Below are 15,933 nucleotides of genomic sequence, written 5' to 3' on the forward strand. Positions count from 1 at the left end.
CCTCGGAAAAATAATTATTATTGATATTGGGGTGGAGGTAGCAACATGACCTTTCCTTGCTTTTCTTTTTTCCTAAGGATTTGCTTTGTTAATAACTATCAAGATGTTGTCCTCAATGTCTTACGGTATTCTCACTTCAAGTTGAAAAGTTGCAAAGAACGCCAAAGAGTAGCCCATTTCACAGGAGGCTTTTGAATATTGTTATCATTTTGTCTAAAATGAATTTTAGTTTATGAATCTAAACTCTGACTGCATACATCTGCACCATACATTTTGAGCTTCCCCCACCAAAAAAAAATATTAAAAAATCTTAGGGAATGTGTTCTTCCTGTCAGAGCTGCAACTCTCCGCACACTTGAACTACAGTTCCCAGGACTCTTGGGGAGGGAGAAAGCCATGTTCTTTAAATGCATGATGTGTATACAGCCACAGTCTGAATTTGCAATGCCCTGCAAGTGTCTTCTGCTACTGCCTTGTCGTCCTACCCCCTTTGTCTCTATTATCCCCCCCCCCCCCGCTTTCATGTGTTACTGCCTTCCCCACTCCAGGTGGTGACATCTTTGAAAATGCCTGCCCCACTTATTTCAGGTGTCATGGCAACCAGGATAGCAATGGCAAGACACAGGCCGGCTTTCCCCATCCATGACTTAACACAAGAAGATTTTTGTCTGGTTGGAGGGTGCCTTGAGGGAAAGTGAGCTTGCATGGCTAAGCACATGGGGAACATTTTCCCCCTTAGTTGAGTTTCTGGGGGACGTATGATTGAGAGGGAACTGAATCTCATGCTGGTAGTTCTTAGGCCACGTTCACACAACACATTTTAAAGCACTATGATAATGATAATAATAATATAATTTATTATTTATACCCCGCCCATCTGGCTGGGTTTCCCCAGCCACTCTGGGCGGCTTCCAACCGAATATTAAAAACAATACAGCATCAGACATTAAAAACTTCCCTAAACAGGGCCGCCTTCAGTTGTCTTTTAAAAGTAAAATGGTTGACATCTGCTGGGAGGGCGTTCCACAGGGTAGGCGCCACTACCGCTTTAAACAGCTGTAGCTTCCCCCAAAGAATCTATTTGTTAAGGGAGCTGAGAGTTGTTAGGAGACCCCTGTTCCCCTCACAGAGCAAAAATTCCCAGAGTTCCTCGGGAAGAGGGTTTTATGGTTAAGCCATTCTGGGAATTGTCCCTCTGGGAGGGGAATAGGAGTCTCTTAACAGCGCTCAGAACTCTTTAACAAGCAACCGCTCCCATAATTCTTTGGGAGAAACCCTGGCTGTTTCAAGTGGTATCATAGTGCTTTAAATGTGTGGTCTGAATAGGGTCATGCTTGTGACTTGGTAGAATGTTGCTCCCTGTGTTGTATACAATAAGACCCAGCAGAAAAATACTGATCCATCAGTGAAATTTAAAATGACCCAGGACAGTCGTTCACAAACTTTTTCTCTGAGCCACACTTTCAGAATAAAAATTTGCTCGTACCACCCTGAATTTTTTTAATTGATAAAGAAATACATTTGAAAACAAAAAGAAACAACTCCTAGCACTGATTGGTTTATAACATGGAACACAACTACTTCATAACATGACCATGGGACATCCAGAAAATATAAATCAATGCAGCTACATAAGAATATGGATTATTCCCAAAATATAATTATAAACGAGCCTCTTACATATGTATCATAATAATGTATACATGAAATTCATACTTATTTAGTCATGTTCTGGATCACAACTAGGAATATCCTCAAGTTTCCCTTGATACTCTTGCTTTCTTTTTGAAAAGACAGCTATCCCTTTTCTGCAAGAAAACAATATTTTTATACTATACCATACTTCACTACATTGAAATGTTCAAAAGTTTCCTTGAGTGTCTTTGAAGCTCCCTGCCACACCAATGTGGTGTGCTACACCTTTTGAGAACCACTGGCCTAGGAGTTTAAAAAGCCTGAGAGGGTGAGGATTAAGGTTTTTTTTTCCCCAGTCGGAACTCACCAGAACTCAGTTCCAGCACCTCCCAGGTGGGCGCCATTGCCATTATAAGAGAACAAGGGAGGCATTCATGGTGAGTTCTGGCACCTTTTTCTAGAAAAATAGCACTGGTGAGGATGTTTTCTGCCTGGTACCGATGTTCCTCTATTCTGCTTCATCTCTAACAATGAGGTAGCAGAGATACTCATGAAACGGGAGCATGGGTCTGGTGCTCTTTTTCTGGTGGGGATTGAAGCCGTAAGTGTCTCTGCATGCAGAGCCCCTCCTGCCCCAGCTAAGCTTCTGCTCCTTCTTCCGGGCAGGGCAAGTACGACGAGGAGATTGAGGTGTACAAGCATCACCTGGAGCAGACCTACAAGCTCTGCCGTCCTTGCCAGGCCGCAGTGGAGTACTACATCAAGCACCAGAACCGGCAGCTCCGCGCCCTGCTGCTTCGGCACCACTTCAGCCACCGGAAGACAGACAAGACCTACATGCAGGTGAGGGAGAAGGAACAGGAAGGAACGGCTGTTGATTGGGCGTGGGCGGGGCATAACACTTGGGCAGGAAGTGACAGCTGTTCATTAGGCAGGGCATCCTGTTTGGATGGGCTGTGGGAGCAACAAGTGCTGAACCCAGAAGAGGATGGACACACAGCGATGGTGGAATCTGAATCATGCATTTTATTTTTAGATTGTCATATATTTTCTCTTAAGTAGGGCTTTCCGATCAAGCACGCTTTTCTCATTCTCTGTTTCTTTACACCAGGCCTTCTCTCTTCTCTCTATTTTTCTGCCACTGAATTTTTTATTGTGCTTATTTTGCCACCCATGTGAAAATTGGACCAAGGGCTGCATGAAATTAGGTGTGATGCTGCAAGTTGCCATCCATTACGCTACATCACAGTTTAGTGTCATATGTGACCTGTTTCCTATGCTATGCCACAGTTTAGTGTTACATGGGACCTGGGTCATATGCTACATAAGCCCTTCATGGCCTAGGACCCTCGTACTTACGGAACCTCCTCTCCTGGTCTGCCCCGCGGTGGATCTTATCCGTAAATAGCAACACCCTAGAGGTCCTGGGCCCTAAGGAAGTCAGATTAGCCTCAACCAGAGCCAGTGCCTTTTCAACACTGGCTCTGGCCTGGTGGAACACTGTCTCATGAGACCAGGGCCCTGCAGGATCTGATTTCTTTCCGCAGGGCCTGTAAGACAGAGTTGTTCTGCCTGACCTTTGGATTGGAGTCAATTTGATCCCCTCCCCCTCTTTCCTTTTTCCTTTCTCCTTCTGTGATGGAACTCCTATTTGAGGACTTCCCTGGCTTTTTTCTGGCCCATGTAGGACCAGTCTGGATAGTTGGCCTTGGTGAAGATTTGATGTTTTCATCCCCAAAAAGTTTTTGATTTGAGTTTCTACTGAAATGAGGCTGCATTTTAATGTTGTACTTTAATCTTGTTTTTAAGTTGTATTTTAATCAATTGTTTTTATACTTGGTGTTAGCCGCCCTGAGCCCGGTCTTGGCTGGGGAGGGCGGGTTATAAATAAAATTTATTATTATTTATTATTATTACATCACAGTTTAGCGTTACATGCAACTAGGGCCACGTAACCTTTCCAGTGGTTTAGAAGCCTACCTAGAATGCAAGCATTTCTTGCCTGTTGGCTCAGAAGTTGCCAAGAGAACCAGCCTGATCATGCACAGTTGTGTTCCCTTCCATGTAGATATAAAGACAACTCACACCGCCTGCACTGTAATCTTGTGATTATGAAGGTTCTTCTCTTCCCCTGCAGAGTTTTTATGCTGCGGCTTCGTCCACCGCCACAGCCACAACCACACCAGCCCAAGTGATTGCTCTCCGGTTCCTGGCCTTCCTCAGCTGCATTGTTCTCGTCACGATGGCCTTGTACGGGTCGGGCAACCCGTTCTCCCCTGAGCATGCAACTCCTCCTGCTCCAGCAAGCCCTGGGCCAGCGAGGAACGACACTGGCTCATCGCCACCAGCAGTGCCACCACCAGGCAACGGCACTCTCCTGGAAGTCCTCAGCTGGCAGGAAGTGATCCAGCTGTTGCCAGAGCAAGTCGTGGAGACTCTGAGAGTGGCTTGGTCTTACGGGAAGAATCACCAGATTGCGGTGGTCGTCCTTGGTCTTCTGACGTGCTCCTTAGCCATGCTGCTGGCGGGACGAATTAGGTATGGGGGATTTTGGGATGGGTTTTAAATCATTTATTCATGGCATTTATGTACTACTTAATTATAAATTATACATTTTATGAAATAAGGTTCCCAGACATGGAGAATGTTGATGTGTGTTTTAATTTTTTTAAAAAGTTTATTGCCGGTTTTTATCTTTTTAATATTTTCAAATTGTTGTCTTTACTGATAATTTTACTGCTTTATTCTCTTCATAAACTGCTTTGACGGTTTTGTAAGCAGTGTGTGTAAACTTTATGAACTAAATAAATTATTAACGTTTCTAAGCATTGAATGTAGAAGCCATACAGAGAAGAAAGCAGCAATAACAAAATCACCGTAAAACCATAAAATGCTCACCTTTTAAAATTCCTGCTGGAGTCAGACAGTCACATACCTGAAGTTCCTTGTTAACTTTTTAAAAATGGAATCAGGTTTTGTTTTCTTCTCTGCATTGCAGCTTATGCAGTCCTTTTTTTTTACTAGATTTTCTACCTGGCTGTGTGTCTTTGCAGCTGCAGTCAAAACTGACTTTTGCAAAGTTAGTTGGCATGTTAATTACGTTCAAAAGAGGAAACTCATCTGTAAATCAAACACTGGGGATTTAGAACGCGAAAGAAAGGGGGCTGCTGGTTAAAGGAACCGTTCCCCCACCTTGGGAATTGGGAGACCAGCAACATCTAGAGGCCATGGGTTCCCCACCCCACTTCTAATAGGATGGTGGAGTCTTAGGATTGTGGCCAACACTATACCTACTCAGAGGGGACCCATTGAAATGCATGGACCTTAGCCACAGCCGTTGATTTCAGTGGGGTCTTTTGAGTAGGACTAGTGTTGGATACAACCCAGCACCTCCCTGTGAGTGTTTCTGTTCAATATATGTGTGTATTATAAAAAGGTAAAGGGACCCCTGACCATTAGGTCCAGTCATGGCCGACTCTGGGGTTGCGGTGCTCATCTCGCTTTATTGGCTGAGGGAGCCGGCGTACAGCTTCCGGGTCATGTGGCCAGCATGACTAAGCTGCTTCCGGCGAACCAGAGCAGCGCATGGAAACGCCATTACCTTCCTGCCAGAGCGGTACCTATTTATCTACTTGCACTTTGATGTGCTTTCGAACTGCTAGGTTGTCAGGAGCTGGGACCGAGCAACGGGAGCTCACCCTGTTGCGGGGATTTGAACCGTCGACCTTCTGATCGGCAAGTCCTAGGCTCTGTGGTTTAACCCACAGCGCCACCCGCGCCCCTTTTATTATAGGATGTATTAATTTACGTGTTGCCTTTCACATATGTTTCAAGTTGACTTAAACCAAAAACAGCTAAAGGAACAGCTAAAAAAAACAAAACCTGGGTACGAAACTCAGATCTATAAGCTAGGTGTCAAATAGCTCCTTAAACCATGGTTACAGTGGCCATAACGGAATGTCTAGTTTCCATTTTGGGGCAAGATGGCTCCGAAGTCTTATTTTTCAAACGATGAACTGACTGTGATTGATTCTCAGTTAAACATCTGGCTAGTTCAGATGGAAACCTTGAGCTAGATTAGGAGCTTTGAGAACTTAAATAAAAGTCCCTTGATCCAGGGACAGCCCACATATATATTGGCCTGTTCCAACCTCATTTTCTTAATGGTGACTGCTCCTGCTCAGGCTGCACAGAAAATGCATTTTGGTTCCAGAAATTCATTCTGATTGTACAGATAAAATATAACTGGTAGAATTCTACAGGATGGGGCATTAATGTGTGAAAACAGTCCAGATCCAATGATCCCCAGACATGCACCTCCAGACAGTGGAGATTTCAGGTGCCATCCTGGCACCCAATCATCTTCAAGTGGTCAAAAGCCAGGTGCAAAATGTTCTTGGCTCTTGGCTAATTTTGAACACTGCATGCAGTTGGAAAGGCTTGTTGAAACAGAAGTGTTATTGTTTCTGGGAAGTACAAATAAGGGGGTGCCTGCTGTATCTCAACAGAGATGTTGTTCCACAGATTGGGGCAGCCACCCAGAAGGCCCTGCTCCGAGTTGCTCTGATCTCTTCTCCCTGAATGATCAGTGGGAAAAAGTTGCTAAATGATCTCTTCCCCCTTCTTTCCATCATTGGTTATTACTGCACGGTGTAGCCAACAGAGGCTGGTTTTTAACTCCCCCCCCCCCATGTTTCAGGCTTCGCCGGATCGACGCCTTCGCCTCTGTCCTGTGGCTCCTGGTGATGGGCTTCCACTTGGTGGAGCGCTACCTGCAGGCAGACACCCCCAGCTGGCTCGACACAGCCAAGTTCGGCACCACCTCACTGTGCTGCCTGGTGGGCTTTGCGGCTGCTGTGGCCACCCGGAAACCAACGGGCCAGCGGAGACCCCGGCCCCGAAGGTCAGAGCCAGAACAGTGACTGTCGGGGGTGGGACAGATACCCTGAAAAATCCAAGCCTTCAAATTCACTGCCGCTGGCGCTTCTCTTTTCTCTCCCTTCCTCTCTCTCTTCCTCCCTGACCCCTTTTAATTTTGTTTTAGGTTGCTTCCCTCCCCCACACACTTTCTTCCCTCCTTTCTTATTATACCTTTAAGAAACTGTGAAGCATCTTCCTTCTCCCAGCTGGCTGTAGCACAATTGCAGACCTCTCCCAGTTGCTCCAGTACTCCTTCATCCTCCTCCATCTAAACCCCAGACGCTTCCAAAACAAACCACACTCCGTGAATTGCCCCGCTCTTTGTGAATTGCCCCATAACACGTCTTCCATCTTGGTTTTTGTTTTCGTTTGGCGGTGGGAAGGCTCTCTTTCCCCCTCCCTTTTTTTTTGGTGGTGTGTGTACCACCAGTTATTCACAGTGAGAATCCCCATGTGTTATCTCAACTTACAGTCAATGCTGCAGACTCTAAACCAGTTTGAAATGGGTTTTGCTGTTGCGTCTTTCCTCAGTACTCCCAAGAATTTTGTGTGCACATGCATTTTCTTTTTAAGGATTTTGCGAGTGTTGAGAATCAGTAGTTGGCGACCTTTTAGAACTGAACTGTATTTCCCAGGATTCCCTTCTTTAGTTGGGAGCTGTGATGGTTCCAACTTGATTGAAACTAGTTTAAATGTATAGTGTAGGAGTGCTTTAAGGGATTAGGTCTGCTTACATTTTGTGTGTGTGTGTGTTCTGGGGTTTCTAATTTTTATACTGACGTACATTTTTTTATAACAATACTACATAAATAGTGGAGTGGACTTGAAGTGGCTCTAAGCTGGACTCCCCCTAACTTCCTTATTCTCAGTTTATCCTCTGTTAACAGCATGTTGCTGCTTGTGTCTTTTAAATTTCTGAAATAATGGGGGGGGGTTAATTAATTAGCAACAGCAAAAAACACCCTCTCTTGATTTCAGTTCAAGTTGTGTTGTGCTAACCTTTGTTTAATGTATGGCCACTTTAGCCTCCCCCCCCAGTCTCCCCCCCCCCCAAATCCCCGCCCTTAAGCCTTAGTTCCAGCCATCCTGGGATCCAAAGTGGATCAGGATGCTTGTCGTTCCGTCAAAGATGGTGACATCAGCCACACTCTGATGCTGATTTTTAAAAGGGGAAAGGGCGCAGTGATGTTGGCAGCTTCCTGTACGCTGAGCCAGCCGAAATGAGCCAAGAACCCTTCCTTTCTCCTTCTCAGTCCCGTCTATAATGATGTCTGCCAGGAATTCAGTGCTCAAACAATAGGGCACCTGGCCGAGTCTCTTCCATTCACTGGAAGCCCCATCAGTCTCATCTCTCCCCCTGCGTCTCTTTATTGAACATAATCTTTGCCTTATTTGCTGGTATGGAGTTGAACGTCATTCTTTTTTTAAAATATATATATTTTTATTTCATAACATTTATACACCCCTTGATTGTAAAAAAATAAAAAGGCTCAAAACAGTTTACAAAAAGGTAAAAAGAGTTAAAACTATTTAAAACCTCCTATGAAATAATCAGTGATAAGCTAAAAGCAGATTAAACACCTGTCAGCAATCTACATGTCTAGGTAGGCTTCTCTAAACAGAAACATGCTTAACGAGTGCTGAAAAGACTGCAGCGAAGGCATTTCTTTGGTGTCAGTAGGCAAGGAATTCCAAAGTGGGTGCTGCTACACTAAAAGATGAGTTTCTTGCAAATACAGAACAGGTATTATGTGGCACCTGGATCAGTGCCGGTTCTGCACTGGCATTTTTAAACATAACCTTGCTTTTAAAAAAACTATACTTTGCAGCACACGTCACACACAAACCCCCAGGGGCAGAGTCCCTGTGGCACCCACCCAATCCTAGGGCTTGATCAGCCCTCTGCTGTTTGCCTTTAGCAAAGCTACATCATTGAGCACTCCTGTGACCCTCTGAGTTGTCTCTTGGCAGCTTTTCCTGCTAAAGCAGTGATGTTCCTAATCCTGTAAGACAATGGAGAAGGATCGCTGGGGCTGTTTATTATCATTGTTATTTGATTTCTTCACCGTAAGGTCCCAGGTGGTGTCAAAACAGTTTTTTAAAAAAAGAAGAAGATTGAAATTGGTTGAAATAATTCACAGTTGGAAAGATAGTGTGGACCTTAAATATATATTTGTTGCAGCAACTAACAGAACAGAAGTTTTAAATTCTTACAGCAGACTATTTCAGCTTCCTCCTTCCCATCAGTTGCTCTGATAAGTGATGCTATTCCTAAAGGTGGTGGCTACAGAGCTTTGAGGATACAGTGCTCAGAAGGCCTTCATTTGCTATTAGAATGTAAGGATTCTGGTTTGTTCTGTCACTATAATAGATGTGTAGTTTCAGTGACTACCTGCATCCCACCAGGGCAAACTTGTCTGAAGTGCCATTTGATGCTTCAATTGCTATATTTCTTCTAAATAGTGTCTGATGTCAGAGGCCAGGGTGAAGAGGTGCATCGTCGGCCTATGCTGAAAGCTAGGAAGGTGCCCATTGCAACTCTGTATGAAGTTGCTGCAGTGCTTGTTCCGAAAACCTTCCAGGGTTCTTATTTTTAATTGTGGACCGGCTGTTGCCTTTGCCCACGCCCTCGATAGACTGATGACCTTTAATGTCGTATTCGTGATTGTTTATTACCAGATTGGTTCACAGCTTGAGTGGGAAGGCCCTGCACACCTTTTATAGTCTTTCTATTTATAATATTTTAGCTTTCTCCCTTGAAGGAACACTCACGCAGCTTTCCCCTTTTTATCTGCCACAGAACTCAGGTGTGTTGTTTACCTGCCACGGAAGACGCTTAAGGCAGAGATTTCCAGACTTGTTCCAAATCTGAAATTTGTTTTCTGAGCAATCTCGTTTGTCTGTGGCTGGCTGCAGGGGATTATAGAAAATATTCTGTGATATACGCACACCATTCATTGAGGCAGGAGACAGTTCAGGCTTCTTCACGCCAGCTGTGCTGTGATTGCATGAGACCTAACACCATTCTCCATGGCTTCGTGTTGCAAGGGAAGAAGGGGTAATAGGTTGGAGTGGCCATCCTAGAGGGAAGCTTGTCTTCCACTATTGAAAAACAATAATCAAAATACATCAGAACACTTTTAGAACCATGCACTAAAATCTAGTTAGCCCTGACAGCAGCATAGAGGTCAGCATCCTCTGCACTTAGCTTCGAAAGGAAGGTCTTAGCCTGACAGCAGAAGGATAACAAAGGAACCAGGCTAACCTCTCTTGGGAGGGAATTCCGCATTGTGGAAGCAGCCACAGAAAAGGCTCCCCCCCCCCCTTCTGATGCTGATGGGTCTGAGAGAAGGCGCTCACCTGAGTATCTTAGCACTGGGCAGGTTTGTATAGGGAAATAGATCTTTCAGGCAGCCTGAATAGCTCAAGCTATTATCCCTAGCATGATGAATTTTATTCTTTATTGCTGTTCACTAAACCTTTGCATGTTCCTCTTTTTTCATGTCTGTGGTTGGGGTGGGGGCTGCTATTATACTTTACCCTAAACACATTATCCTCTATCTCTACCCTCTTTCTCTCCCTTCTTTCCAAAAGTGTGTGTGTGTGGCTCAATGGACTGATGGTGCTTCCCTTTGCTTTTTGCGTTTTAAAAACTGCTTTAACTTTGATTGTTGTTGGTTGTTTTTTTAATAGCCTGCTTTTGCAAACACGAGACTTTTTTTTTATTTCTTTTGCCATTGCATGAAGGCTGGCGATTGAATTTAGCCTCATTAGCCAACGTGATTATTTATTCTCTAATATTATTATATTAAAAGCGTATTTAACAGAGGCAAATAGCTTCCTTCCTTTTAAAAGCTCTTTTTTAAAGTCACAAAAATAGAAGGTAGGTTAAAGGGGAATGGGGGGGGCGTGTCATATAAAGAGTTTTTCCTTCTGTACGTACTACTTACGGTAAGGAAAAGTGTAGCCATTATTGCCTTGTTCCCCCTGAAAAAAATAATGTTTGATAAAACCTTCCTTTGAAGGAACAGTGTCTAGTTCTGAAGGGTGTATATGTGTGAATGTCAATCTGTCTTCTGTGAAATTTGCTAGGTTCTATGATGGACGCGGGTGGCACTGTGGTCTAAACCACAGAGCCTAGGACTTGCTGATCAGAAGGTCGGCTGTTCGAATCCCCGCGACGGAATGAGCTCCCGTTGCTCAGTCCCTGCTCCTGCCAACCTAGCAATTCGAAAGCACGTCAAAGTGCAAGTAGATAAATAGGTACCGCTCCAGCAGGAAGGTAAACGGTGTTTCCGTGCACTGCTCTGGCTCGCCAGAAGCGGCTTAGTCATGCTGGCCACATGACCCGGAAGCTGTATGCCTGCTGCCTTGGCCAGTAAAGCGAGATGAGCACTGCAACCCCAGTCGTCCGCGACTGGACCTAATGGTCTGGGGTCCCTTTACCTTTATGATGCAATGGGGACCCCGGTGTGTGCATTTTTATTTCAGTAATTGCAAAGGAAGCTGCCTTATACAGAGTCAGACCCTGGATCCATCTTGCTTGGTTTTGTCTACACTGACTGGCAGCAGCTCTCCAGGGTCTCAGACAGAGAACCTTCCCAGTCCTGCCTGAGAATGCCAGGGATTGAACATGGGACCTTCTGCATGCAAAGCAGATTCCCTACCATTGAGCTATGGCAAATCATGGTTTTCAGTTCTGGGCTGCCAGGACATTGCAAAGTGTCTATTCAGAGTCCTGCTAAACCATCATCAAGCTCCCTGGCCTATGACTGGCACAGTGCCCAAACTGATCCTACAAAGAGCACCCTGCAATCCATCACTAAGATGAGAAGACCTAAGGCTGAAAAGGGCATGCTAGCCACATGCTTTTTGTGGTCTTAATGTGTGCTTGCTGCTAACATGTGTTGCAGCCTTCTGAGTAACCTCAGCAGGGGAGTTCTAGTATGGTCTCAACTTCAATGGAAACGTGAAATGTGAGCTATGGGCTGGCTCAGGCCTTCTAGTGTGTTTCATACCCTTGGAAAGCAGCCCTGTTTAATGTAGCTGTGACATCTGCATTGCGGGGGGTTGGACTAGATGACCCTTCGGGATTCCTCCCAACTCTACCATTCTGTCACTTTGCCTAAAGAGAGGAGGGGATCCTTGAATGGGTTGCCTCTCCCACTTGCTCCACTGGGCAGGTCCTTATGCAAATTAGGTGCCATTGCCTCACGTAGGACAGCAACATCACTCCAGCTCCTTCCTGCCTGGCTCCCCAGTGCAGGTTGAGTGACAGAAGGCACCTGTCATCCTTGTTTTTTGAGGATATATTTACAGGAGCATATGCATTCAGAAAAATGGCTCTGCCTGGTTTGGAGGACTGCTAGCCCTATCACTAGGAACACTATCAAAGCAATACCAAATGACACCTTGTGGTGGATATGTGTGAATGCATCCCAGTCTCTTTCGAAATTCCTTTCCGGTAGGCAAGTGGGGTTCTGATATGGACCTGGGACTGTGGCACGGAGTGTGGGAGCTATTTATCTCTCCCCCAGCCTTACCCCACACCAAAGAAAGACATTCTGCAGTAGCAAAGACATAAATGTGCCTTTGTTACCATGGCGAGCAGCAGCTGGGGAGGGGGCAGCAGAGGGTTTCATCAGGAGAACAGCACAAGGAGGAAGAATTAATACTCTCCTCCTCCTGTGCCACATGATTCTGGATTGGAGCCCCTCACTGCTGTGATCAGATTCTCTTTTTAAAAATGAGAATGCATCCACGAACCTCTGTTTGACCCTAAAAGAGGTTATGGGAAAGCTGTAGACCTACCAGGTGGTGTTGGACTTCAGCTCCCATCGCTTTCAACCATTGGCCGTGCTTGCTGGGGCTGATGGGAGTTGGAGTCCAACACCATCAAGAGGGCCACAGGTTCCCCATCCCTAAAACCTCTGTGTGTGTGCGTGTGCGTGTGTTCGTGCATTAAAAGTTGCTCTTTAATACATTGTGGATGTTGCAGGAAAACAACTGAAAAACAGGCTTCCTTGAGTTATACTTGCCAAGTGGATCTGAGCCATCGTACTGGAAGGTTCTGATTTCCTGGTAGCTGCTGGGAAGGGCATGGCAACCTGCTGCATGGTGGCCCTGACCAAGAAGGTGGCAGCGTTCAAACAATCCATATCTCGGCTTATTAAGTCAAGATATGCCAAAGCTCTTTGACCAGGCTCTCTTCCTCTTCACTCCTCTCTTTTGCTGCAAAACCACAGTTGGAAGCCTCTTACTAGCCACAGTTTCCTGGTTTTATTTTTCCTTTCGAACCAGGAAACCGTGGTTACCCGCTTCAACGCAAGCCAAGGATATTTTAAGCCATGGCTTGAAGTTGTTTTTCACAGCTCGGTTTGCTTCAAAGGTACATAGTTATCTCGGCCAGATAACTGTGGGCAAAGGTCAGGTGTGGGTTTTTCCCCTTAGGCCCTCCAGATGTAGCTAGACTCCCAACTCCCCATCAGCTGGACCAGCAAGTATGGTCAGTGGCCTGGAAGAATGGGGAGTTGTAGTTCCTAACTACATCTGTAGTCACAACAATATCTGGAGGACCAAAGGGTCTGCACTTACTGATCAAATCGTGGCTTGCACAAAAGGAAGAGTGAGGAGGCTTGCACATGAGAAAATGTAAAATGGACACTCTCCGTGTTACATAAGTGACTTAATGAAGACTCCGGGTGAGTGGTATTGGAGTGTTCCTGCGTCATCTGTCATCCAGAGACATTTTTTGCATGATTTGGAATGGGGAGATAAACTCACAATACTTCCATTCATCCAAAGTTTCCACACCTCGGTCAGGTGCTGGGGGGTGGTCTTTCTCTTCTTCCTTCCCTTTTCTCAATTTGGTCCGGATTCCCTTTGGGCGAAAAAGGTGCAATTCTGCTGCCCACACTGATTCGTGCCTCAAGGTGCATGCGTCCCCTTCAGTGTGAGTTTAGCTCTCCTTTTCTCCCCTTCCTCTGCAAACCCAGAAGATTTGTGAGCACATAGCATATACCTCAGCACTGTACACTGTCCCATGATCAACTTGATGTGTCTTTATTTATTTTTATTATTATTATTATTATTATTATTATTATTATTATTACTATTATTATTATTATTATTATTATTATTACTATTATTACTAAGCTTTTAAAAAAATCTCATATTTTATGTAGCATAACTGTGCCTCATTGTTTAGTAACACACTTATCATTGTTGTAAACACTACTTGAACTGCCAAGTTTTGAAAAATAAAGGGCTCCTTAGCCGTACACCTTTTCAAAAAGCGCTTTTGACTCCACATCCTTCTTTTTTTGTTTGTTGACTTACTTTCACTGCTCCCACTCCTTGGCAGTTTTGTGTTGCTGCGTTCAAGCATGCTTTAAAGGGGTTCTTTTTCTTGGCTGCAGTACTGCAGGTGGGGCAATTTGTTCTAATCGCCAACAGAGAAATTGTAGTACAAAATCAATAAATCTTGAAACCCGGCCCCAAATGCACCATGAGGACTAGTAACAGAGAGCAAGCCAAACAATAGGAAGCCAGCGTAATCTGCGTCGAGGTAAATTATGCTGGTCTATTTTATGCCTGTTCCAAACTCTGTTCAGGAGTGGAGCTACTGGCAGCTGAGCTGGCCCAAGCCTGGCAGAAGGGTGGGGGAAAGCTTTTAAAATAAAGTTTGACTTCTTCCACCTTTTTTTCTGGTGTAACTTCTGTGTTGCTAGGACTGAGCTGAAGGGAGTTTGGAATGGGTACAAGTTCCACTTCCACAAAACATCAGTCTTTTGGATTTGCCCCAGCTGTCCTAGGACAGAGGACTTAAGGCTAGTGAAGCCAAAGATTTGCCTCTTTCCATCTCTGCTCATTCCATCTGATCTCGGGTTTGAAGGTCTCCCCAGCTTGTTCCAAAGTTGGAATTTGAAAGGAGTCTTTTTTGACCAAGAAGCCTGAGGGATCCCTCAACCCCTCAGAGGCTGCCCAAGACCACCTCCTTTTTGTATATTCATAGAACCGTAGAATTGTGAAGTTTTAAGGGACCCTGAGGATTATCTTGTCCAACCCCTGCAGTGCAGGAATATGCAGTTGTCCCATACGGGGATCGAAACTACAGCCTTGGCATTATCAGCACCACGATCTAACCAACTGAGCTATCCAGCTCCATCCTTCAGAGAAGAATTAGCATCTGCATTACTGATGATTTGGCTTATTTTCCCCCCTTTTTAGCGGCATACTTCAATTTGCTCCTTAAAACTTAACGTTTTGTTAAAAGTCTTTTCTTGGTACTAGATATTCCACCCTTTAAAAGAACAAACTGTTGTATCCAGAAACAACCTCCCAGGCCCAAAAGCTCAAGATTCCCCCGAGAGATCCGTTTACCTAGCAATGAATCTGAGACCTGCTTCAACCAAATGTCTGTAGCTCTGTTGCTGAGCCCACGGCCTTCTGTGGGTCACTGCAACATGTGCTTTGGCTAGTCCTTGCCTCTTATTCCACCCACCTTGCCCTTCTTGTGGTATTCTGCCTTCTCAAGCACCCTTCCCAAGCTTAGCTGCCGTTACAGATTCCTGGCTGGTGGAAGAGGTGACTCAGGGCAATGCTTGCATCTTTAAAAATGTTCGTATACTGTCTTCTCTGCCCTTCAAAGCATCCTGCACACAGCATGCTAAATAAGGAGGACTGTGGTTCTGCTGCAATCCTTCGCCTACCTGGTGCCTTCTGGATGCTTTGGACTACAACTCCCATCAGCCACCTGTGGCTGATGGGAGCTTCTAGTACCCAAACATCTGGAGGGCCCCTGGATTGCAGAGGCTGTTCTGCAGCACCTCATGGATGAGACACAGAAAGAGGAGCTCTCATTGCAAAACCTAGGTCTGCCAAAGGGTGAGTGTTTTTGTGTGCAAGAGAAGGGCCATGATCCTGCCAACCGAATCATAGAATTGAAGAGTTGGAAGGGACCCCAAGGGTCATCTAGTCCAACCCGCTGCAATCCCAACTAAAGCATCCTCCCACAGCCCAATATCCATGGCTGGCATTAACAAACACTTCACTTTCGCCTTCTTTGAATGAGGGGCTCACAGAATCTGAGAATCTTGGGGTGTTTTTTGCAGTTTTTTCAAGGCCAGAGAGAAAATCTTCTGCACACTTAATTTACTTTTTCCCAGCCTCCATGATCCAAATTCTCTCCTGTGAAATCCCAACAGGTGATGGCTTCCACAACCTTGCTTCCCCATGCCTCAAGATTTATAAGGTGTCTCCTGCATTCTTTCTGAAGGGGGGGTGGAATCCACCTCTTATTGCCATAAAAGTTTCTGTTCTGCATCCAGCAGCAGGAGACAGTCTGGGCTGCTTTCTATGTTCTAAAGCTTTGAATGG

General features: G+C 45.2%; 1 protein-coding gene across 2 annotated transcripts in view; it reads left to right on the forward strand.

The window, feature by feature from the left end:
* Positions 1-15,933, forward strand: part of TMEM201 (transmembrane protein 201) — a 43,905-nt gene that overhangs the window by 14,874 nt on the left and 13,098 nt on the right. For both annotated transcript variants that reach the window (XM_053400886.1, XM_053400887.1), the window contains exons 4-6: positions 2,302-2,478; positions 3,773-4,173; positions 6,335-6,538. In XM_053400886.1, coding sequence (XP_053256861.1) covers positions 2,302-2,478; positions 3,773-4,173; positions 6,335-6,538 — 782 coding nt within the window. The remainder of the gene's footprint in view (positions 1-2,301; positions 2,479-3,772; positions 4,174-6,334; positions 6,539-15,933) is intronic.

This window comes from Podarcis raffonei, chromosome 8 (genome assembly GCF_027172205.1).
Source record: "Podarcis raffonei isolate rPodRaf1 chromosome 8, rPodRaf1.pri, whole genome shotgun sequence".
Lineage (NCBI taxonomy): Eukaryota > Metazoa > Chordata > Lepidosauria > Squamata > Lacertidae > Podarcis > Podarcis raffonei.